The sequence below is a fragment of the Medicago sativa genome, chromosome 4 (genome assembly GCF_051527215.1).
Source record: "Medicago sativa cultivar Bolivia chromosome 4, Bolivia_mono, whole genome shotgun sequence".
Lineage (NCBI taxonomy): Eukaryota > Viridiplantae > Streptophyta > Magnoliopsida > Fabales > Fabaceae > Medicago > Medicago sativa.
The window spans coordinates 18459740-18485327 of record NC_140752.1 but is presented as its reverse complement, the minus strand read 5'-3'; the positions used below and the strand labels follow the sequence as shown (position 1 = coordinate 18485327).

At 35.6% G+C, this 25588-nt stretch overlaps 1 protein-coding gene and 1 pseudogene across 2 annotated transcripts; one reads left to right on the top strand and one right to left on the bottom strand.

Moving 5' to 3' along the window:
* The first annotated feature begins 17683 nt into the window (after positions 1–17683).
* LOC146926918 (putative E3 ubiquitin-protein ligase XBAT31) lies at positions 17684–22304 on the top strand. Its single transcript, XM_085700360.1, has 8 exons — positions 17684–18000; positions 19261–19320; positions 19465–19536; positions 19699–19820; positions 19919–20059; positions 20150–20257; positions 20802–21063; positions 21177–22304. Exons 1-8 carry the CDS (start codon positions 17800–17802, stop codon positions 21543–21545), a joined length of 1335 nt encoding a protein of 444 aa, XP_085556486.1. The 5' UTR covers positions 17684–17799; the 3' UTR covers positions 21546–22304.
* Positions 22305–22399: 95 nt separating this feature from the next.
* LOC146926917 (uncharacterized) lies at positions 22400–25322 on the bottom strand (annotated as a pseudogene). Its single transcript, XR_015005550.1, has 3 exons — positions 25182–25322; positions 24343–24501; positions 22400–23086 (listed from the first exon to the last, which is right to left on the bottom strand). The product of XR_015005550.1 is annotated as an uncharacterized LOC146926917 (transcript).
* Between the last annotated feature and the right edge of the window lie 266 nt (positions 25323–25588).

The following is a 25588-nucleotide window of genomic DNA, read 5'->3' as shown; positions in this document are numbered from 1 at the left end:
TTAACGTCTCTAAAGATTTGTTGGTTTAATATTTTTTTTTTTTGTTTCTTGTTGTTTTTCTCCCTTGAGCATGTGATAACCGGCAAATTTGTAGGTTATTACATTGCACTAACTCCCCATAATGAACGAGAAATTGAGTGAATGCATGGTCTACAGCATCTAATCAGTGATTATTTAGAAATTTATGGTTTTAATTCATTTTTAGTGTTATTTGATCATTTTAAACTAATAATGCTTATTTTGGATGTTTGTTGGAACACGCTGAAGAATGGCACCAGAGATCTCAGGAGCTACAATGTGGAATTGAAGATGCATGATTGAAGATATATGAAGATGTAACATACCAGATCAATGGCGGGGTTGTACTATTGTACGAACTCACGGGGGCCTTCTTATCATTGCTTAATGAGTAAGTTCTATGAGTTGGCACCAACGATTGGCAGTGCAAGGAATAAAGAATATGTTTGGCGCTGATAGGATATGACAAAGACAACTTATAGGGAAAATGACCAAAGGGTACAACTTGTAGTAGTTGGCCTTGTACTATAAAAGAACAATCACATGGTAGTGCTAGGGGTCTGGAATTTTACATCGTGAATTGAGCGACCAAGTTCCAGCTAGGGTTAGCAGCACTAGAGTTCTCACTTTATCTCATCTTCTCCATAGATGTGCATGAGCGTTAGTTCTTTGTGATTTATAGTTAGGATTACTTAGGCGATGCTTAAAGCTCACATCTTTCCTTCTTGGATAGTAAAATGTTATTAACTTTATTTTATCTATCAATTTAACTTTTCATGTTTTCATTTATATTTCATTTCATCTTCATCTTCGTGGTTAAGCTCATCATGAGCTAAATCCCTTCTTGTGGTTTAGACATGATGAGGTTAGGATATTCTTTGCTTAAGATTTATAAAGCAATATCTTTGTGTTTCTTTCAAACAAATTGCTTTAACTCAAAATCTTTAGAAGTGAAATTTGATCTTTTTACTTATGATGTTATAGTTCCCTAAGACTCTGGGGGTATGAGAATAGAAAATGTTTGTTTGTTTGATATGAGTTACGTCCCTAAGTATCGAGAGATGACGGGAATAAGAGAGATTGTTTTGAACGAAAACTAGATCTTGGAAGAGCATGGAAGCAGTAAGATCTAACTAGGACTCTTGTCATAGACAAAGGCTCAATATTTACTATTGTTCGAGAGGACATATTAACATGCTAAACATGGTGACTGAGTCGAAAGACCCCAAAGGTTACCAGGTTGGCATATTTAGTGGAACTCAAAGCCCCCAGTTCTCTCAAATAGGAACATTTTTGATGATCCTGAGGAATTGAACCATGCATGAACCAATCCGAGTTCTTGTTTTGTTTCCTGAATTGGTGATGGTAAACATACCAGTAAATTGTTAATGTTGGAGAGCATGGGCGTCCCTATGAAACTAGAGGCTCGGCTCTCATAGTAAAAATAGGCTCTTAATAAAAAAAACACATAATTTTTTTAAAAGATTAACCTTCTATTTAAATTGCAAATAACACTCGCATAATGATTATTAGCCACCGAAATCAAAATTAACAATTATTTTTACTAAAGACGTGTTTTTTAACTTAGAAATAGAAACATGGAAGTGGAACATGATTTTTTACTTTTTTTGAAAATTCTGGCATGAATTCATAACGGCACTTAACTGTCGCTAGTAGTTATGACAATTAACTACCGCTTGTAGCCACGGTAGTTAAGCGCCGTTGGTGCCCAATATTTAGTTTTTGCACTTTTTCCATTATTTTGCATTGATTAATTGAAACAATTATGGGAAAATTACAATGATCTTCCCTAAAGTTTGGTTAAATGTCACACACCTTTCCTCCAGTTTCAAAAGGACAATAACCTCTCCACAATTAAACTCTGTTTAGTCTTGAGAAAAAAAACCTATCTCAAAAAACTTACTGTAAATTGGTGCTATGAATTGTCAGTCCCAAATGGTTGAGTGCATTGCGTCAAAGCTACCAATTAAGGCTAAAATATTCATCCAAATTATTCGGTAATTGCAAAGACCTTTTTTATATGCTTGGGTGGTGTCGGTACATTCCTATTCAACTCATTTTTTATTCACACTAATTAGCCTCAACACTCGTAGAAAGCTAATATATGCGACATGCATGATGCATCTATTCCGAATTTTAACTTTAAATTCTGGTAATCAACATTAACTTTCACATAATAAAAATTGAAATAAAAAATATGCCAAATACCTCCCTGGGTCCTTTAAGTTTCACGTTTGTTTCAGATAAGTCCTTTAAGTTTCTAAGGTTTCAGATAGGTCCTTTAAGTTTCGAGTTTGTTTCAGATAGGTCCTTTAAGTTTCTAAGGTTTCAGATAGTATTAGAATATGAACAATCAACTATGGTTAGTTGATACGTAAACTAGAGTTAGTACTTGGTTAAGAGTTAGTTACATAACTAAACTCTATATATAGGAACACTCATGTATCATTTCATCATCTTTTATCAATTCTATTAATTCTCCTATGAGTCTCTATGGTTACCTTCCTCATGAATATCGTTACGCTCTCTTCCTTGCTGATAACTATGACCTTTATCCCTGGGAATCCATGATTCGTGACATGGTATCAGAGCGATACCCTAGGGATGAAAATGATGATGCTTCCGCTTCCGACATTGATGAAGATGAAGATTCTGTTGATGCAGATTCTGCTCCTGCAATTCAGGAACCTTCAACTTCTCATGATTGCATTCGATTCGGCAGTTTCGATTCTCCTATCATATTCCGGTTTCTACTCCTTCAATCGAACCAAAATTCGATGGATTTTCCGTCAAGATTGGTGAGATTTCATGCGTTCTTGTTACTTCTTGCAACAACATCGTCGATGATGATGATTCTGTGTTAGTTGTGCACGAAGATGATGAGAAATTGCAAGTTTTTGAACCTGAATTGAAGAATCGCTGCTCTGATTTTGTTGTTTCTGAAGCATCGAAAGAATTCGTCATTCACGCAACTCCGGTGAGATTGAGGAGCTCTGTTTACGGCGTCGCCGCCGCGAGACCTTTCGCCTTGTGGTTGTTCGCCGGCAAACAGACTGAACCAATTGCTTCTGATGTTGACAACGAGATTCGGTACTTTCAGTTACATGACGAATCAATCGTTGATTTCGATCCCGGCGGACGAATTTTCTCGTGTTTGCTGTTCTCCGTCAAATTCAATTCCGTTTATGGTGGATACCTTGGGATCGAGGGAGGCATATCTTGATTCCGTTTTCCAGAATTAATCATTCAGTTTTTGCTCAAAACTATAAGCAAGTTTCAATCAGAATCAGAAACTCAAAAGCGCGTTCTTTGGAAAAGCGATTTTAGATGAATTCACTTTTGTTCGTAATGAATCATGATACGCGTCCTTGTTTTTGTCTCAGAAGCTGGTTGTGTAACACCCCGTTTTCCCAACATAAAAATTTCATTTAAAATCAGAGTATTTAATTCATAACGGAATGCCACACACTACTTTAACATCTCAAAACAGATAAAAATAATTATCCTTCAAAATCAACATCATGAAAAATCTTAAACTGTTGCAGCGGAATATAGTTCAACATTTAAAAGTCTTGGCACGCAGGCCTTATTGGAAATTCTCATAAATTAGTTCATGAAAGAAACACGTAAGGAATAGAAGTAAAAGCAAGCCCCCATCCCGTTACGTATCAGAGCACTTAGACACCAACTGAGAGTCCACTCATGAACGCCTCTAATCTTTATTACCTGCACATTACCCACGGTCGAGGCAACATATACGCAGAAGGGGTGAGATTTCATAATCAATACATTAAGAATATAATCCAATAAAATGCATTTAACAACTTAAACATTAATAACATATCAACAATTAGCATATTTTTTTCATTTCATAACAAATACAATCATCAAATACCATTACTAATTTTCATCACAAATCATAATCAACTTAACACTTAACTTGACGACACAACTCATCTTTGACCATGCAACTCTATCAACTCAACAACAACTTAACAACATAACTCTTCTTTGACCATGCAACTCTATCAACTCAACAACAACTTGACAACTTAAACATCATGAACTTCTTGATATGCAAATGCATGTGGTACCAATCAACAACAAAATGAGCATAATAGGCTCTTCAACGTGTGAGCACAAAGGCTGCCGGGCCTAAAGCCCCCAACTTTAATGAGCACAAAGGCTGTCGGGCCTAAAGCCCCCAACTTTAATGAGTATGCAATGAACTCAACTTCCAACAACTTAGACAACAACATAAACAACTCATACGACTCATAATCATGGACCACTCCTTGAATTCTACAACATAGACCGACTCATGCAACTTCAAGACACTAACAGTCAAAAGCAAGGAACAGCAGCAAGATACAACATTTAATAACATTTGAATGCGTTAACATCATCTAAGGTATGAATTACATCAACATAAATACCATAAAGCATCATTATAACATTCATGCAACCACACTTCTAATCTCAGTCACCTGAACAGACTGCAGGGTCTATAAAAACATCCTAAACAGCTCTCTTACTTAATTCTAAGGTCAACTCAAGACTACACGTGCGAAGGGATCGCATCGGGACAATTTTGGGCAACTAACAGCCTAACTCGCAGTGGCGAGTAACTCTGCTCGCAATGGCGAGCAAAGCGTGCATTCTGGGTTCCTAAGTCCGTACTCGAAGTGGCGAGTTATTCTGCTCGCAGTTGCGAGCTTACAGGTCACTCGCAGTTGCGAGTTGCATTGCTCGCAGATGCGAGCTCTGGGTTCTAGCTCGCCGTTGCGAGTGTTCTTGCTCGCAGATGCGAGCGATGAATGTCAGTACGGCCAGAAACCTAAAAATCACAACTTTTCACCTATATTCATGATTCCTTCATCCAAATAGCATCTAATTATCATCTTAAGTCATATCTAAGGTCTGTACACTAATTTTGCATCAATCTAACATCTGTTCTTGATTCATTCATCAAAATTGATCCTAAACCTAATTCTCAATTCTCACCAAAACTTAACCTGATCATGCTAAATTCATCCTATATAATTATACCCTTAATAATATTGAAAATTAGTCTCACCCTTACCTGATAATAGCAGAATCGCAGCCCTCCTTTGGTTCTTCTCTCTTTCTGACTTTTCTCCCTTTTTCTCCAAAAACGTACGTACTACTTTTCCTAACTTATGTCTGTCTATTTATCTTTCCTTTTTACTCTTCTCACTACTAATTGCTCATCTCACCACGCAGCCCAATCTTTAATATTTTTATTTTATTTCTCATATCTTATTTTATTTAATAATAAAATAAGTCACACCAACATAACAACTTCACAACATCAATATACTTCACGTCATTCTAGAAAATCACATAATTTATCTATAAATCATGCAAACTATTTAAATTCTTAAATCATATAAATATATATATAAATAAATATATAAATCCTCATTAAATTAAGTAAATAATTAAGACGGGCGTTACAACTCTCCCCAACTTATAGAATTTTCGTCCTCGAAAATTTACCTCAAGCAAACAACTCTGGGTAAGACTCAATCATCTTACTCTCCAGCTCCCACGTCAAGCTTTCACCAGTAGTGCCGCTCCAAACAACTCTCACTAGAGGTATTTCTTTGCCTCTCAACGTCTTCATTTTGCGATCATCAATTCTCAAAGGTAAAATCTCCACCGTAAGGTTGTCTCTAACTTGCACGTCATCACTCTGAATCACATGGGACGGGTCTGGAACATACTTCCTCAGCTGCGACACATGAAACACATCGTGCAAATTCGATAAATGCGGTGGTAAGCCAACTCTATAAGCCACCGTGCCAATTCTCTCAGATATCTGATAAGGACCAATAAACTTTGGAGTCAACTTCTTTGACTTCAATGCACGACCAACACCGGTCGTTGGGGTAACTCTCAAGAACACATGGTCTCCCTCTTGAAACTCAAGGTCTTTCTTACGCTTATCATGGTAACTCTTCTGTCGACTCTGCGACGCTTTCATCTTCTCTTGAATCATTTTCACCTTCTCAGTAGTCTGTTGAACAATTTCTGGTCCTAGAACCACACTTTCACCGGTCTCAAACCAACATAACGGAGTCCTACACCTCCGACCATACAAAGCCTCGAAAGGCGCCATCCCAATACTTGAATGATAGCTGTTATTATAAGTGAACTCTATCAACGGAAGATGACTATCCCAAGTTTCACCTTGCTCAAGTACACAAACTCTCAACAAGTCTTCGAGTGACTGAATTGTTCTTTCCGACTGACCATCTGTCTGAGGATGATAAGCCGAACTCAATCTCAACTTAGAGCCTAAAGCCTCTTGCAAACTCTTCCAAAATCTAGAAGTAAATCGTGGGTCTCTATCTGACACAATGCTCGAAGGAACACCATGCAGCTTCACAATGTCTTGAATATAAATATCTGCCAACTGAGCCACAGGAAAACTAATATTAATCGGAAGGAAATGTGCCGACTTCGTCAATCTGTCAACAATCACCCAAATTGCGTCATTCCCTTTAGGAGTATTTGGCAAACTCGTCACAAAATCCATGGATATACTATCCCATTTCCATTCTGGTACATCTAACGGTGTCATCAACCCAGCAGGTTTCTGATGCTCTACATTCGACTTCTGACAAATCAAACAAGAGTACACAAATTGTGCCACATCACGTTTCAATCCTGACCACCAAAACAGCTTCTTTAAATCATGATACATCTTTGTAGCTCCCGGATGAATGCTCAAGCTACTCCTATGACTCTCTTCCAGAATCATCCTTTTTATCTCATCATTGTGTGGAATACAAATCCTACCTCGGAACCTCAACACACCTTGATCATCGACTTTAAAGTCACCATCTTCAGTTTGATTACTAGCAACCAACAAGTCCACAAACTTAACATCAACCTTCTGTGCATCTCTAATACTTTTCAAGAAATCGTTATCAATTTTCAGCATTCCTAACTTAACGCTCCGAGACGACATTTCACAAACTAAGCTCATATCTCTAAACTGTTCAAGTAATTCAAATTCCCTCACCATCATAGCAGACATATGTAAACTCTTCCTACTTAAGGCATCCGCAACAACATTAGCTTTACCCGGATGGTAATTCAAACTAAAGTCATAATCCTTCAACAATTCGAGCCACCGTCGCTGTCGCATATTCAATTCTTTCTGATCAAACAAATACTTCAAGCTCTTGTGATCACTAAACACCTCGAATCTCGAACCATACAAGTAGTGTCTCCAAATCTTAAGGACAAATACGACTGCAGCTAATTCAAGGTCATGAGTAGGATAGTTTCGTTCATGAGTTCTCAACTGTCTTGATGCATAAGCAACAACTTTACCATCTTGCATAAGCACACCGCCTAAACCCAATTTGGACGCATCACAATACACCGCAAAAGGTTCATCAGGTTTTGGCAAAATCAAAACTGGAGCCGTCGTCAAACGCTTCTTCAATTCATTAAAACTGTTCTCACAATGAACATCCCACACAAAGGTTTTACTTTTACACGTCAACTGAGTTAACGGAAGTGCCAACTTAGAAAATCCTTCTATAAATCTTCGATAGTATCCTGCCAAACCCAAAAAGCTTCTAATCTCTGTAACTGACTTAGGAGTCTCCCATTGTGATACTGCTTCAACTTTAGATGGATCGACTGCAATACCACTACCAGAAATAACATGGCCCAGAAAACTTACCTCGTTCAACCAGAATTCACACTTAGACAATTTAGCATACAACTTCTTCTCTTTCAGCACTTGCAAAACGATTTTCAAATGTTCTGCATGTTCTTCTTCTGTCTTAGAGTAAATCAAAATATCATCGATGAACACAACCACAAAGCAATCCAAAAATGCATGGAAAATGCGATTCATATAGTCCATAAACACGCCAGGCGCATTACTCACACCAAAAGGCATCACCTTATATTCATAATGACCATATCGCGTCCTAAAGGCCGTCTTCTGCATGTCTTCATCTTTTAATTTAATCTGATGATAACCCGACCTTAAATCAATCTTGCTGAACACACGTGCACCCACTAGCTGGTCCATCAAATCATCAATTCTAGGAAGTGGATATCTATTCTTTATAGTTACTTTATTCAGTTGTCGAAAATCAATGCACAACCTCATACTTCCATCTTTCTTCTTAACCAACAATATCGGCGCTCCCCAAGGTGAAACACTCGGTCTAATGAACTTCTTATCTAGCAATTCCTCCAACTGTTTCTTCAACTCAGCTAACTCAGAAGCTGACATACGATAAGGTGCCATAGACACAGGCTTCGTTCCCGGAACAAGGTCAATAGAAAATTCAACTTCTCTCTCCGGTGGTACATCAGGGATTTCATCAGGGAAAACTTCAGGAAAATCACACACCACCTGCAACTTATCAATCACTGCTTGATTCTCCAAAGATAAGGATGCCATCAAGGAAAACATCAAGATCCCATCGCGTTCTAATTGCTTCAGCTGCTTAGTAGACAAAAATTCTGCTCCACTTTCCTCTTCAGCAGAAGAGAAACGCACCGATTTACTAAAACAATTAATGAGAACATGGTTGTACTCTAACCAGTTCATACCAAGAATTACATCCATTCCACTCAGAGGCAGACAAACTAAATCAATCTCAAAATCACGATCAAACATAGACAAAGGACATCGTAAACAAACAAGAGAAGTAGTCACCGAACCCTTAGCTGGAGTTTCGACGACCATTTCTCCACTCATATCAGACACAACAAGACCCAACTTAGAAGCACAATCAAAAGCAACAAAACAATGTGTAGCACCAGTATCAATAATAGCAACTAAAGGAGTATTGTTAATATAACAAGTACCTCTGATCAAACGATCCTCATTTTCAGTCTGAGTACCAGTCAAAGCAAACACTTTCCCTCTAGTCTGAGTCTTCTTCGGATTCGTACACTGAGACCCAATATGACCCTCTTCTTTGCAGTTAAAACACACAATGTCCGCATGCTTACACTCTGCAAGTGTATGTCCTTTACTGCCACAACGAAAGCACCGTTTAATATCCTTAGTACAAGCATTACTCTTATGGCCTTTCTCGCCACAAGTGTAACAAACAACCTCAGCACCAGCATCCTTCTTATTTGACCTCCTCTCATCATTAGCTCTTCCTTTTCCTTTGTCAGCAGGAGCACTGTAAGGCTTTGGGCGACTTTGTTGGCCCTTACCCCTCTTCTCACTCATAATCTTATAATGAGCTTTGCTGTCATCTTCATAGATTCTGCATCTGCTCACCAAAGCAGAAAAGTCACGGATCTGTTGGTAACCAATGGCTCGCTTAATATCAGCACGCAAACCATTCTCGAACTTGATACACTTAGAGAACTCAGCATTGTCCCCAGTGTAGTGTGGATAGAACTGAGCCAGCTCCACAAACTTTGCTGCATACTCTGTCACCGACATGTTTCCTTGCTTCAGCTCAAGGAACTCGATCTCTTTTCTTCCGCGAACATCCTCAGGAATATATCTGTTTAGGAACTCTCTCTTAAACACAGCCCAAGTAATAACTGCATCATCCTGCTCTAGGGTAGGTTGGAGGCTCACCCACCAGTCATCAGCTTCCTCAGCCAGCATATGCGTTCCAAAACGCACCTTCTGATCATCAGTACATTGCATAACTCTGAAAATTCTCTCAACCTCCTTGAGCCACGTCTGTGCTCCATCAGGGTCGTACCTTCCTTTGAAGGTAGGAGGATGATTTCTCAGAAAGGTCTCCAACATTCTCACATCAGCATTCGCACCAGCACCAGCATTTGGATGTTGTCCCACAGCTTGGGCTACAGCTTCCAAAGCAGCAGCAATCGCAGCATCATTTCTTCCAGCCATTTTAGTCCTCTTATAGCAAATAAGATTCGCAGCCTCCAGGTCTCTTCTCTGCACAACACACAACATTTAGAATATCATAATAGTGGTATTCCAACTCCTAAGGCACAACTCGACTCACTACTTGGCCGGACGGACCGACCTGCTCTGATACCAATTGTAACACCCCGTTTTCCCAACATAAAAATTTCATTTAAAATCAGAGTATTTAATTCATAACGGGATGCCACCCACTACTTTAACATCTCAAAACAGATAAAAATAATTATCCTTCAAAATCAACATCATGAAAAATCTTAAACTGTTGCAGCGGAAAATAGTTCAACATTTAAAAGTCTTGGCACGCAGGCCTTATTGGAAATTCTCATAAATTAGTTCATGAAAGAAACACGTAAGGAATAGAAGTAAAAGCAAGCCCCCATCCCGTTACGTATCAGAGCACCTAGACACCAACTGAGAGTCCACTCATGAACGCCTCTAATCTTTATTACCTGCACATTACCCACGGTCGAGGCAACATATACGCAGAAGGGGTGAGATTTCATAATCAATACATTAAGAATATAATCCAATAAAATGCATTTAACAACTTAAACATTAATAACATATCAACAATTAGCATATTTTTTTCATTTCATAACAAATACAATCATCAAATACCATTACTAATTTTCATCACAAATCATAATCAACTTAACACTTAACTTGACGACACAACTCATCTTTGACCATGCAACTCTATCAACTCAACAACAACTTAACAACATAACTCTTCTTTGACCATGCAACTCTATCAACTCAACAACAACTTGACAACTTAAACATCATGAACTTCTTGATATGCAAATGCATGTGGTACCAATCAACAACAAAATGAGCATAATAGGCTCTTCAACGTGTGAGCACAAAGGCTGCCGGGCCTAAAGCCCCCAACTTTAATGAGCACAAAGGCTGCCGGGCCTAAAGCCCCCAACTTTAATGAGTATGCAATGAACTCAACTTCCAACAACTTAGACAACAACATAAACAACTCATACGACTCATAATCATGGACCACTCCTTGAATTCTACAACATAGACCGACTCATGCAACTTCAAGACACTAACAGTCAAAAGCAAGGAACAGCAGCAAGATACAACATTTAATAACATTTGAATGCGTTAACATCATCTAAGGTATGAATTACATCAACATAAATACCATAAAGCATCATTATAACATTCATGCAACCACACTTCTAATCTCAGTCACCTGAACAGACTGCAGGGTCTATAAAAACATCCTAAACAGCTCTCTTACTTAATTCTAAGGTTAACTCAAGACTACACGTGCGAAGGGATCGCATCGGGACAATTTTGGGCAACTAACAGCCTAACTCGCAGTGGCGAGTAGCTCTGCTCGCAATGGCGAGCAAAGCGTGCATTCTGGGTTCCTAAGTCCTTACTCGCAGTGGCGAGTTATTCTGCTCGCAGTTGCGAGCTTACAGGTCACTCGCAGTTGCGAGTTGCATTGCTCGCAGATGCGAGCTCTGGGTTCTAGCTCGCCGTTGCGAGTGTTCTTGCTCGCAGATGCGAGCGATGAATGTCAGTACGACCAGAAACCTAAAAATCCCAACTTTTAACCTATATTCATGATTCCTTCATCCAAATAGCATCTAATTATCATCTTAAGTCATATCTAAGGTATGTACACTAATTTTGCATCAATCTAACATCTGTTCTTGATTCATTCATCAAAATTGATCCTAAACCTAATTCTCAATTCTCACCAAAACTTAACCTGATCATGCTAAATTCATCCTATAGAATTATACCCTTAATAATATTGAAAATTAGTCTCACCCTTACCTGATAATAGCAGAATCGCAGCCCTCCTTTGGTTCTTCTCTCTTTCTGACTTTTCTCCCTTTTTCTCCAAAAACGTACGTACTACTTTTCCTAACTTATGTCTGTCTATTTATCTCTCCTTTTTACTCTTCTCACTACTAATTGCTCATCTCACCACGCAGCCCAATCTTTAATATTTTTATTTTATTTCTCATATCTTATTTTATTTAATAATAAAATAAGTCACACCAACATAACAACTTCACAACATCAATATACTTCACGTCATTCTAGAAAATCACATAATTTATCTATAAATCATGCAAACTATTTAAATTCTTAAATCATATAAATATATATATAAATAAATATATAAATCCTCATTAAATTAAGTAAATAATTAAGACGGGCGTTACAGGTTGAGGTTAAGAAAAAGAAGAAGCAGAAGCTGTTTTGGTCAGAAGCAGCTTTGGTTCAGAGGCTATTTTGGTTCAAAATCTGTTTGGTCAGAAGCTACTTTGGTTCAGAAGCTGTATTATTCAGAAGTATTTTTGTGGTTCAGAAGTTGTATTACTCAGAAGCATTCTTTGTTGTTCAGAAGCATACGCTGTTCAGAAGCTGTTCAGCAGCTGTTCTCAGAAGCTGTTTTTCACATTTGCTGAGTCCAAAGTAGAGCATCATTGCCACCGTCGTATCACAATAAGTATTGAGTTCATCGAGCCAACGACCAACGCTATCAAAGTAATTCTGCGAGAAATATCATAAACAATAAGAGCACCAACAGCACCTCCAAAATCAACAGAGTAGCACTTGAATCGCAGCTTGTCCAGGTTGTTCACAACGTCAAGTTCAGAAGACGAAGGAAGAGGAGAAGAATATCTCTTCAAAGTCGTTATAATCGGCGACTCCGTCGTTGGAAAATCCAATTTCCTCTCACGCTATGCTCGGAACGAGTTCAATCTTCATTCCAAAGCAACAATCGGTGTTGAATTTCAAATTCAGAGCTTAGAAATTGATTCTAAAGAAGTTAAAGCTCAGATTTGGGATACTGGTGGTCAAGAACGTTTTCGTGCTGTTACTTCTGAAGAGGAGAATAGCTTCAGCATTTGTTTTTCCCAGTTGTAGTTCTGCGTTCTCAACATCTCTATTGGGCATGGGCTATGGAAGGATCTGAATTTTGCATTGGGCTGCATCATTTCCCATTAGTTCTGTTATACTTAGTTCACCCCCTAGTTTACTTGGTCTACAATATAGTAAATATATTGTAATTTTCATTGTATTTTCAAACTCAAATTGGTGAATTTTCCCATTTTGAGTTTGAGGGGGACTATTAGAATATGAATAATCAACTATGGTTAGTTGATAGGTAAACTAGAGTTAGTAACTTGGTTAAGAGTTAGTTAGAGTTAGTTACATAACTAAACTCTATATATAGGAACACTCATGTATCATTTCATCATCTTTTATCAATTCTATTGATTCTCCTATGAATCTCTATGGTTACCTTCCTCATGAATATCGTTACGCTCTCTTCCTTGCTGATCACTATGACCTTTATCCCTGGGAATCCATGATTCGTGACAGATAGGTCCTTTAAGTTTCGAGTTTGTTTCGAGTTTGGCTTAACAGACGGATCAACTATGGCTTAATGGAGGTTGATAGAAAGGACCTATCTGAAACAAACTCGAAACTTAAAGGACCTATCTGAAACCTTAGAAACTTAAAGGACCTATCCGAAACAAACTCGAAACTTAAAGGACCTATCTGAAACCTTAAAAACTTAAAGGATCTATTCGAAACAAACATGAAACTTAAAGGACCCGGGGAGGTATTTGGCCTAAAAAATAATTAAAAATTAAATGAATGAATGATTTAGTGGAAAAAAAATTACTTTTTGTAAACTTAGGTTCTGCCTCTATTACCAGAACGTCTCTACAATTAAATGTCGTAGGTGGCAACGATAGTTAAGTGTCGTTGTAGATGATTTTGTGTGGTTGAGGTTGTACTTACAGTTTCTGTGGTCCATGGCGTATAATACCTTCTATAAATTGATGAGTTGAGTTCATTTGCTGTAAAACCCAACAAATAACCATGAACACTTATCCGGTAGATCTGAACACCAAATTAGCTCTATTTTACTACAGTGGTGGAAAACTTAATATGTTCAGGGTTCGAGTTGATGTCACTCTATCTGGATTGAGAACCGTCAACTAAACTACAAAGAGACAAAGACGATGGACAATGTTGAGTATCGTCGAGATGAAGCTTAAGAATGACGATGACGTGATAATCATGTTCTCAATATTTGGTCACTACAGTACTAAAGATCGGTCGAGTTGTACGCTTTGTTGGTAAGATTTTTTTGAAAATATTCTTATAAGTTTGATTTGGCTCAGGACCTATGAAGAAATCATAACTTACATGGAGTAACCAGATAAAAGATGAAGAAGTTAGTTTGTCTGATCCGTGATCGATTATGCTGTGTTTTATTATGTGTTTTATGTTGTTGAATTATGTTTAATGTATGTTTTTTGTTGTTGTCTTGCATGAATATTGAGTGGTCTTTGAATACCTCTACATATGTTCTTGTTTCTCACTATAACAGTTGTTAACTACGTTATAACTACAGATGTTAAGTGCCGTCGGACAGCGAGTAAACGACCGTTAACTGTTGTATGAGGTAAATTGGTCATTTCATAGTACCTAAGAGCAATTTTGAAAGCAAAGACCAATTTTCTAAACCACAATTATTCAAGTTGAACCCATTTAATCTTTAATTTTCAACTTCTCATATGAGAAATTCTTGCATGGTCTCTCACCTAACACCTCATATTTAGTCTCAACCAATGAAAATAGGACACATCATTTAAATTTAATGGAGGTGCACTTTCAGTTGCATATCTTGGTAATGGTAACCGCTTGAAAAAATGGTTGAACATGATCTAGAGAGACAACAAAAAAGAAATTGATTTTTTTATTTTACAGTTTTTTAAATTTTAATGATGTGTTCTATTTTCATTGGTTGATACTAAATATAAGGTGTTAGGTGAGAGACCATGCAAGAATTTCTCTTATCATATTCAGATCTAGTTTATTACCTTTTCTATTTATTTATTTCAAAGTGTATACCACAAATTTTCATTTAAATTGTTATTCTTGAATTTATCACATTTTTTTGTGGGATGGAATTTATCACATGAATGGGTTGGGTATGCAAATTAAAAATGGCAAACCAGTGTAGCCATCAACATTTATTTTACTTTTTCCGCTAAACGCGTTCATAAAAAGCATGCATTGGCACAAGTTGGCCAACAATTTTTTAAATTTTTTTTATAAAACAAGTTGGCCAACAATTATACACTTCACGTGTTGAGTCAGTGCATAAATTAATTATAAAATAACTATTTTAGAAACAACATCTATTACACCCGTTCCTAAATATACGATCATTTTTATGAAAAAAAAAAGAAATTAAGAAAGTTAATTATTGTATTAATTTTGTTGATAATTGTTTGTATTGTTGATAATTGATTCTTCAAAAAAAGTATTGTTGATAAATTTTTTTTATGGTGTCCGGGTTTTGAACCCTGGACCTTGCATATTTTATGCATTGTCCTTACCAACTGACAAAGAAAAAAACCAAAATAATCTTATAAATAAGGACGGATGTAGTATAATTATTTGTCAAAAAATCTAATTGTATTATTATTATTATTATTATTATTATTATTATTATTATTATTATTATTATTATTATTTATTTTTTTGAAATATTATTATTAGCCGTCAAGATATTCATAGTTCATACGAAACTTCATTAGAAAAAATGTTCCTACGAAGCTACGTACGAAACATTGACCAAGAAATTTTAGGCAGGCCACACCAGATATATTTGATGGTTTTCTAACTACTTTAATTTAATTGACGCAGCTTATGAAAATGAAAATAATAACTATATAAAATTTGAGTGAAAAATCATTATATACATCTCTATCGACTAATCAAAGCACCTTACATACAAACCACCAAGTATCAAAAGAAAATTAGAAAAATATACACTCAAATTAAAGTCAATAGAATTTTACTTTATAAAACTGTATAGAATATCCTCTAATAGACAAAAAAAAAAATGAAGAGTATATCATGTTTGAAATAGTGTTTTTTTTATTCCACCAAACTCTTATTCAACGACTAGTAAGCACAACTTTAGGTAAAACTCAATCGTCAAGTGTATCATATTTAATTTATCTCTCAACGTCACAACTATTTTGGTCAAAAATATCTTTCAAACTTGAAACAAAGACATCAAAACATAAAAAGAATATACTTAAAGCCAATTGGTAGGATTAGGAAATGTCATCTATCTAGTGTATAGGTATATCGATAGATGTTTGAAAATTACTCAATATTTCATCAAGGGTTAAATATGTTTTTGATCCCTATAAATATAGTAACTTTTCGTTTTAGTCCCTCTAAAATTTTCCTTCAACTTTTAGTCCCTATAAAATTTTCAATCACTACTTTTGGTCTCTATTTTTAAGTTAATTTTAGTATTTTTTAATGAAATTGTGCAGAAATGTGTAGAATATTGTAAAAATATTTTCCAAAAAAAATAGAATTTTTTAACAAAACATAAATTTAATATGAATTTTTAACCATAAAATATATAAAAGTTCATATTAAATTCATGTTTTGTTAAAAAATTCTAAATTTTTTTGGGAGAGATTCTTATAATATTATTAATTTTTCTGCAAAATTTTATTCAAAAATATGAATTCTACATATGAGTTTACTTTAAAAGAGGGGCCAAAAGTGAAGATGGAAAATTTTTGGAGGACTAAAAGTTGAAGGAAAATTTTAGAGGTACTAAAACGAAAAGTTTGTATATTTATAGGGACTAAAAACATATTTAACCCTTTCATCAATATCTTTACAATTGAGAATATGACTTGGTCAATATTATTTTAATTACTGTAGAAATATAAATTGGATTTCAAAGTACAGATTTTAGTTTTAAGAGTAAAGATTCATTTTGGTTTTTTATAATTTTTTGACGATCCAATTTAGTCTTGCAACAATAAAACTCAAATTAGTCTGTTATTTTTATATTAAAGACAAATTAGTCTATGATTTATTATGGTATAAGAATTAATTTGTCTTTTGTATAAATGTCAACCGACTAATTTGTGTTTTCTTTTTATTAGGGACTCAATTGGACTCTTAGAAAATTGTCACTTTAGTTTCAATGATTGTTGAACTAATATCGATTGAGTGATTGTGTCTCAATTATAAAAAGTAATACCTTCACTTTTTGTTAGTTAGTCTAATGACTATACTAAAACATCTTAAATATGGAGAAGTAGTGACTCTAAATTTGTACATAGACTTGCTACCAATTCAGACATATTTATTGCACACTCACACCTTCTATTTAAGAGAAATAACGTTCATGATGATTATTAGTGATTTAAACAATTTTCAATATACATGCTAAAAACTCTATTTGACATTTTAACATTTTATTATGTTTAAGCGTGGTTTCGTACTTAGAATATTCAATTTGTTTACACTCATTACATGTGAGTTACATGTGAGTTTCGCCTTTGAATTATCTAAGAAAAAAAACAGTTTTCAATCATCAATTGATAGCAGACAATAGGAGACATTCTTGGTCACCATGTTTTAAACTCACTTTTTTCTAAGATTAATCAATTAATTAATTTCACAAAACCAAGATATTTTCAAAAGTTAAGACATAAATTAGTGTGAACAAATTGACATTTAAGCGTTTTTCCATTCATCTTTGATTCTAAGCAAAAACAACTTCGGTCAGCTGCCCGAAATCGCGGTGGGCAGGTTCAAACTCCAAGACAACATATTCCCATCACCAATCCATCCAATACTTAACTGCTTATTTCCTGACTTCTTCAGTCCAACCAACCAACTTACCAAAAACACCACCGTGATCACCGCCGTATTAGGCGGCGCGTGAGGAAGTTTCCGGCAATCACTTCTTCACGTGCTACTTGTTGATCCATTAAAGAGAGGAAATGGGTCAGAATCAATCGAGTTGTGTGGTGGGGGTGCAGAAGAAGAAGAAAGAGAATAGTGTGTTTGCTTCTGCTGTTGTGAATGGTGAGATGGAAATTGTTGAAAGTATGGTTGAGGATGATGTTGGTGTTTTGGATAGTACTGTTGGTCGTGCTAAGTTGTCTCCTCTTCATTTAGCAGCTGCCAATGGTCGGATCGAGGTAGTTATTCTTTCTTGACACTTCTGATTGAAGACGTGTCTGGTGTTCCATATGTATCAGGGTCGCGACCGGCCATGGTACATATGATTGGTTATGTTCATTCATTTACTTAAATTATACATATGGTTGGTTATCTTCCTCGACACTTTTGATTAAAGACGTGTCTGGTGTTCCATATGTATCAGGGTCGGAACTGCCCCTGATAGATATTGTTGGTTATGTTCATTCATTTTCTTAAATTATTATCGGTATATATGTGTTAGTATCTTGTGTCCGTGTTTGTGTCAGTGATTCATAGAGAAGTGTTTTGTGATTGGTTTGGTGTTGAACTTTTTATGACTATATTTGGATTAGGTTTTAGTTCAGGTGAGTTTTTTTAGTTGATATAAATATTTGTTTTTTGACTTACAAAAAAAAGTAAAAATGCATGTATTGAATTTAAGAGGAAGTTAAATAACTTGTGAAGAAATTGAGTTGACTAAAGCTAATTTTGGCCATTTTTGGATGATTTTAACTTGCTTTTCAAGTGTTGGTTGAAAAGTTTATTTTTAGTGGCTGTATAGCGTTGGATCATTTTATGAAAATTGATTGATGAGTTTATTCAGAGTGGCTCTAAATGTATCTTTGGATTGAAGGTGGTGAGTTTAAAAGATTTTTGAAAAAATTACATTTTGGAGGTTCAATGAGGTAATGGCGTCACCGTGATTTCCGCCAGTCCAAGCGTGTGTTTGTTTAGTTTCATGATAGATACTAGTAGAATTGTTTTGTATCTTCCAAAATAGATTTTAGAAAAAATTCAGATGTTTTTTTTGCTTTAAAGGTAAATTTATTGTTTCTATATCTTAACTAGAAGTGATAAAAAGTAACTTTTGTATTGTATTGAAAAACTTACACTAAATTTTACATCAAATTTGTTTTCTGAGTAAAAATGATCCAAACGTAAGTCATTTCCTTTCAAACTCAATTTTAATCAAATCAACTTTATAAAATCAATTCTATTCAAAATTACGTTTGATACGTTGATCCAGGCACACTTGTTATTAATGCAAGAGTCTTGACTTAACCATAAAACTATTATTTAGAAGTGTTCTGACTTAATCATCGTTTGATATTTCAACTTTTCTTTTATTTGTTGAGAAGTTTACAGAAAGTGGCTCTAAGCGATTTGGAGTTAAGCTTTTGGTTATGAATGTTTCATTCAACATCATTTGTCCCTTTGTGCATCTCTCATGTTTATCTTTGTCATTGACTCTTGGTTAGGTGCTTTCGATGTTGTTGGACCGGAATGTCAAAGTCGATGTCTTGAATCGCCATAAACAGGTGTGTGTCTATGTCAGAGTTTCAATTTTCTATACGCATTTCTAGTTGGAAACACCTTTGTAATTTCTGCACTTTCTTGTATTGAACAAACTTGGCTGTCCAATTCTGATTCTTGTTGTGCCCTTTTTCTTTTTGAGTCTCTAGACACCGTTAATGTTGGCTGTGATGCATGGAAAGACTGGTTGCATGGAAAAGCTTATTCAAGCTGGAGCTAATGTATGTTATGCTTCTCTCTTTTACTTTTTTTATGCTCATATTAAACGCATTTTAAGGGTAAAATTTAGTTGGAGAAAATGTTGTTTTTGTAGCGATTGTGTTGATGATTGGTTAGTGTTTACTCAATCAGAGGATTGATATGACATTCTTGTATTGTTTCAGATATTGATGTTTGATTCTATTCGACGAAGAACCTGCTTGCACTATGCTGCTTATTATGGCCATGTAGATTCATTAAAGGCTATTCTTTCAGCTGCTCATTCTTCACCTGTTGCAGATTCTTGGTTAGTCACTCTTTCATGGTCCCCATCTATGGATGTGTCATGTGAGAACATACAAATACGAATGGTACTAATTCCAAACCGTTCAATGATTTTGACAGGGGGTTTGCTAGATTTGTGAACATAAGAGATGGAAATGGTGCCACGCCACTGCACCTTGCTGCTCGTCATAGACGGCTTGAATGCCTTCATTTCCTATTAGACAACGGGGCTCTTGTTTGTGCTTCAACCGGTGGATACGGGTAATAATCGTCGTTTAAGTTATGTTAATCTTAGACGAAAATTGGTGTTTTTTTCTTCTTCATTAAGACTGATCAAAGGACATTATGCAGATTTCCTGGAAGAACACCGCTACATATGGCGGCTCGTGGTGGTTCTGTGGACTGTGTCCGGATGCTGCTTGCTTGGGGAGCAGATAGGCTTCAATTAGATTCCTCCGGGTAAGTAAACATATGTTTCTCTCTTCAAGAAACTAACTTAATGATGTAATCATAGATTCTAAATCAATGGCCACATGTGTAAATTATATCATAAAAAACTAGGAAGGTTTCATGATTAATTGCCGGCATTTTAAAAGCAAATTATTGATATTTTATTTAATTTTAAATGGTTTATTGATTTCACTTCATGAAGAACAAGATGAAGCAATTAACTGAAAAGCTTCATTGTTTGACTTAAAATTTGTTAATTGTTTGACACTACATGCTATTTTTGGGTTAAGAAGTACTTCTTTGAACCTCTATTTGGTATTTCATACTTCAAATTTTAAACTTTTGAATTGATTAGCTGAAAACAGGAGAAAAGAAATGCAAAACATCAGTATATGTATCCTTTTAAATTATAGTTTGACTAGTAGTACTTAAAATCGAAATCATGCGTACAAAGCTCGTCAAATAGTAACGTTGAAAAATTGTGTTTTTCTTCTTCATTCTTTTTCCCGCCTTAGTAAAATTTAACTCTTGTGTAAATAAATATTCTTTGCAGGAGAATACCGTTCACAGTTGCTCTTAAGAACAAGCATAGAGCATGTGCTGCCCTGCTCGATCCCTCATCAGCCGCACCTCTTGTTTGGCCATCTCCGCTAAAGTTCATCAGCGAGCTCAATCAAGAAGCCAAGGCCTTATTGGAAAACGCCTTACTAGAAGCTAACAGGGAGAGAGAAAAGGCCCTATTAAAGGATAATGACATACCTTCATCTCCACTACGTTCTGATAGCAAGTATGATGATATTGTCTCGGATTCTGAGGTACAGCGTCTTCCTTTGATTTTTTGGATAATTGGTTCATCGCAATGTTAACACTCGAGCATGATTTTCTGAAAAATTATAAGTTACTTATTTGCTGGTTATTTCTCGTATAGGAAAGCAATATGGAGTTATGTTGTATATGCTTCGACCAAGTGTGCACAATTGAGGTCAAACCTTGTGATCATCAAATGTGTGCTCATTGTACCCTAGCACTATGCTGCCTCAAGAAGCCTGATCCTGCAACCGGTTGCACCACCGGACCAGTTTGTCCATTTTGTCGAGGTGCCATCCTTCAATTAAATGTTGCCAAGATCAAGACTGATAGTGATACAGAAGTAGAATCCAGTCCAACAAAACCAAGAAGGTCAAGAAAATCAAATTTCAGCGAAGGGAGCAGCAGCTTCAAGAGTTTGTCAGCCATTGGCTCATTCGGAAGGATCGCTAGTCGCAATTCAGGAAAGGTTGATGCCGAAAAGCAATGAGGGATTTCTTAAGTCTTGATGATTGCTGATGGTTTCTCTGCTTCCAATGACATATGAATGGTGATTTTACACTTGCTGTGGAATAGCTACCTATAGTAGCATTTTATTTGAATTCAATTTTCCCATTGACCGAACGATCACTAAGATCATTCAAGACAATAGAGGTACTATATTCTTATATGGTCTGTTTGAGTCTTTGTAATCCGGTTATCGGTTGAACTTTGACAGACATTTGTGTTTTTATTTTACCAAATATAAAGTGTAAGTATATATGAGATGAAGGTATTTTTCCTTGGCGCGTGAGTATGTTGATGTTCAAATCTCTTGGAAGTAGTACTCGATCTCGCCTTCATTCAAGCTTTGAGTGTCTGATGACACACGGCTTGGACTTTATTCAACTCAACGATTTCAGTGTTTTGTCCGGACTCATTCATTTTCAACTTACTTTTTGGTCCATGATTCATTTGCAACCCGGAACTTGTCAATCTATTCAACTGAAGAATTGGTATTTCAAAGTTTAGTGGTTAGTTTCTCTCATTCTCTGTATTCTCATTCTAGTTGCTTAGATACTCTGCACAGGTTATAACTGTGGCTGAGTAATGATAGGTATATATTGTAAAGCTTCAAATATATTGTTTGGGGCATTCATTTATTCCTGTGAGTTGAAAAATATATATTGTGTTTCAGATTCACTTTAGATGTTTTATATTATAGGTTTAAATATGTATTTGGTTCTTGTAATATACCTACTTTTTGTTATATTCCTTGTTATACTCCCTGATTTTTTTTTTTATTCCATTTATCAAAGGCAACTTGAAAAATATAATTTGTATAAAATGTACTGTATTAAAATAGAACATCCAAACATGAAAATTAATAACCAATTATTATGAGAAAAAAGTGAGATTATGAAGTAACAACTAAGGAACAAAAATCTCTGTTTGTTCTCGTGGTGGCACTGTGCACTGAGGCTGAAGCTTGAATTTTTAGCTTTGTAGAATCGCGATGTCAACGACAAAAGGTTGAACGTGGAGACAAACAAGTGCTAAAATGAGTGACAAAAGGTTGTCACTTTTTGATTTAACCACACAGAGAAGAGAATGATATTGCTGTTCCATATCCATTATTTTGCTTCAGTGCTCTATTTGTCTCCTACTATCTTCACCTAATGAAGCCGGTGAACTAGGAGAAACTTGGCTGCCAACAAATGGCGAGTTCAACTCTTGAACCGGGGAGCAAACATTATGTCCAAGAATGAAAGCACGTTGATTCCTTCTGTAAGTACTTCTAGCTCTTCTCTCTGCCTCAAGGTACTGACCAAGAGAGGGAACACGAACGTGATTCGGGTTCACCGCATCAGTAGTTAGCTTTGTACATAGTGAGAACAACCATGGCTTCAGCTTGTGATTCTTTTTGTTTTCATTTGAGGGTACCATCTCTCTCCCCCTTGATGATCTCCTTGACAGTTCTAGGAGGCTAGAAGAAATACCCATGAGGTTGTCAAGTGTGATGCTCTTGTTATGAAAGAGTGATCCTGTGGACTAAACCAAGCATATATGAAGTTAGCAAAATGACAGATACTAACTAATAACTTATTTGAACATGTAGGAGGCTAATCTAATGTAAATTTTCAATTGAAATTTGCATTTGCTATAACTATATTAGAATTACTCAGAATAATCAAGGAAAAATGATACTCATAATGTTTCCTATTTGAATTGCTTTAGTATATAATTGTCTTTTTCATACTTTTGAATGCATGTTTTCTACTCATTAGAAGTAATTTTCGGATCCTCTCCTGCATCCTCTGCATCGAGCTAAATGCTCACTATTGGATTAATCCAACAAATTCAAGTACATTTAGATGTTGGATTAATCTAAAGAGAGGGTTGCAAATGCATGAGAGGATCCGAGCTGCCCTAATATTATAAGACCTAAATTTGAATGCAACATTATTTCTCAATTGAGCTCTAATTCAAGGATAGATTAAAGTAAAATCAATGTCAATTTCTTTCAAAGCATGGTGTTTTAAGTCATGCTGTGGTCCCCATATGGAATGATGAAGAGAGCATGTCCATTACATGAAGTTTCCTTTTCCTATTCAGTTATTGTTTGGTTTGCTACTAAAGTTAAAAAGCTTCATCTTCATTAGATAAATGATCACAAAGTACATAGTCAAAGTTCAAACCAATGTGAAAGAGCAAAGTATCTAAAATTTTATATTGGGATTTATACTCATCTTTTTCTTTTACTTTATTTTTTTATTTTCGTTTGTACTATTGTTATTAGTACAACTTGTGCTGAGTATCAATGAAAATTTTCTTTTTCAAATAATAAACTATTTACATACATAAAATATATACACAATTATTTTTAGTAATAACTCTTTCTGTGACCATGATTACTTCAATCAACAATAAAATGCTCTGTCATGTACATTATTGTTGTACAAATACAAAAGGGATAAACCATAAAAGCACAAGGATACATGTATATCATCTTTTTGCAGTTTTTCTCTCTCTTCTTTTTCTGTTGTATCACATGTCATATTTTGTTACTTTTTCTTTTCACAGTAAGACACATCGGAAGACGGAGGTTGATCTAGTTGGTAATGATGTAATGATTTATTCAATTCTACAAAGACCTATGTTTGAATCCCACAAGACTCTCCGAGCCTTGAGACTTTTCTGACCCTGATGAGTCTGCGGGACCTAACTCGCCAAATTTTTATTTATAAAAGAAAAGTGGGCCAGTCATTCACATTTGTTTATTTACCCATTGCAATAAAATTACTAACCTCTGTGTCAAGATATGAGGAAGAATCAGTTGAATGGATGGAAGAACTGGAGAGTATAGTGCTGATTCTGCTGAAGGAGATTGATCCAGAGAACTCACTGTTTCTTACCAACCCAATTCTTCCATTCAATAATCCTAGCCCCAAAGGCCACCCTTCTTCCTGCATCAACACCAAAGCCATACAAAGTCTATATATAAAATAATCATAAAAATTTGAATATGATAGACTAAATAAATCAAGACAATCCAGTTCATGATAATATTACACCCACAATTACAGTTTCAAATCATTTTTTTGAAAACTTAACTGTAAGATATAAATTTCAGCCACATACCATATGCAACTGCAATGCCTAGCACAATATCAAAGTTTTGTTATCTCCACGACCACAAGTGACTGTCATGTTTGGATTGACTTATATGATCTTATTAACTGAAATAAACACTTGCGAGACTGTTTTAGTTGACATATGAAAACAACTTATAACGTGTCCATAAGTTGTTAAACTCTCTATAATAACTCGTGAAAACAGTTCGACTTTATTTTATCTATTGTTATAAAAGTAGCTTAAACATAACCACTTATCTGATAAGCGTTTATGCTATAAGCACTTAGTTAAAGTGTTTATCAAAGTGAAGCTCGTGACTACTAACGATATAGTTGAGTGTTTGCTTATAATTTCATGTAATATTATCAACCATGAAATAATCAAATTTGTGATTGGAACTAAAATTTTAAAAACTTTGCAATGGTGTAAGCATTGCATTTGCACCTTGATTATCTATATGATATGAGAAAGAAAGAAAAAAAAAGAGAGATGAGGAAGTTAAAGATGATACCTGTTGAGCCATTACTGGACTTGAGGGAATGATGATATGGTTGAAGAGTTGAATGAATGATGCAGGAAATGAAAGATTATGAAGAATCCGAAGAGGTCACTTCAGAAAAAAAACAAAACAAAAAAAGAATAATGTTATGGATGGATAGTATTGTATCCTCTGACTAAGGTAACACCAAATTGAACAAAATACACAAAGGAACAAAATAAAGGGAGATGTGCTGTGGTGTGGTACATAGCTGACAAAATGGTAGAATAGATATGGACATGAGAGAGAAAGAAAGGAGCATAATGTGGTACATATCTGACAAAGGGAATTTAACTGTATTGTCTCTGAAAGTAAAAAATGTGTGTGTGAGAGAGAGACAAAGAAAGTGTGAAGTGAGAGGGACTTCTTAGAAGCTTTTT

What these genes read in the sequence shown, in the direction of transcription:
- LOC146926918 (XM_085700360.1), top strand. Translation starts at nt 17,800, where the DNA reads ATGGGTCAGAATCAATCGAGTTGTGTGGTGGGGGTGCAGAAGAAGAAG. An exon ending in TTATTCAAGCTGGAGCTAAT is followed by an intron (nt 19,537 to 19,698) that starts GTATGTTATGCT and finishes GTATTGTTTCAG; the next exon opens with ATATTGATGTTTGATTCTAT. An exon ending in TCACCTGTTGCAGATTCTTG is followed by an intron (nt 19,821 to 19,918) that starts GTTAGTCACTCT and finishes TGATTTTGACAG; the next exon opens with GGGGTTTGCTAGATTTGTGA.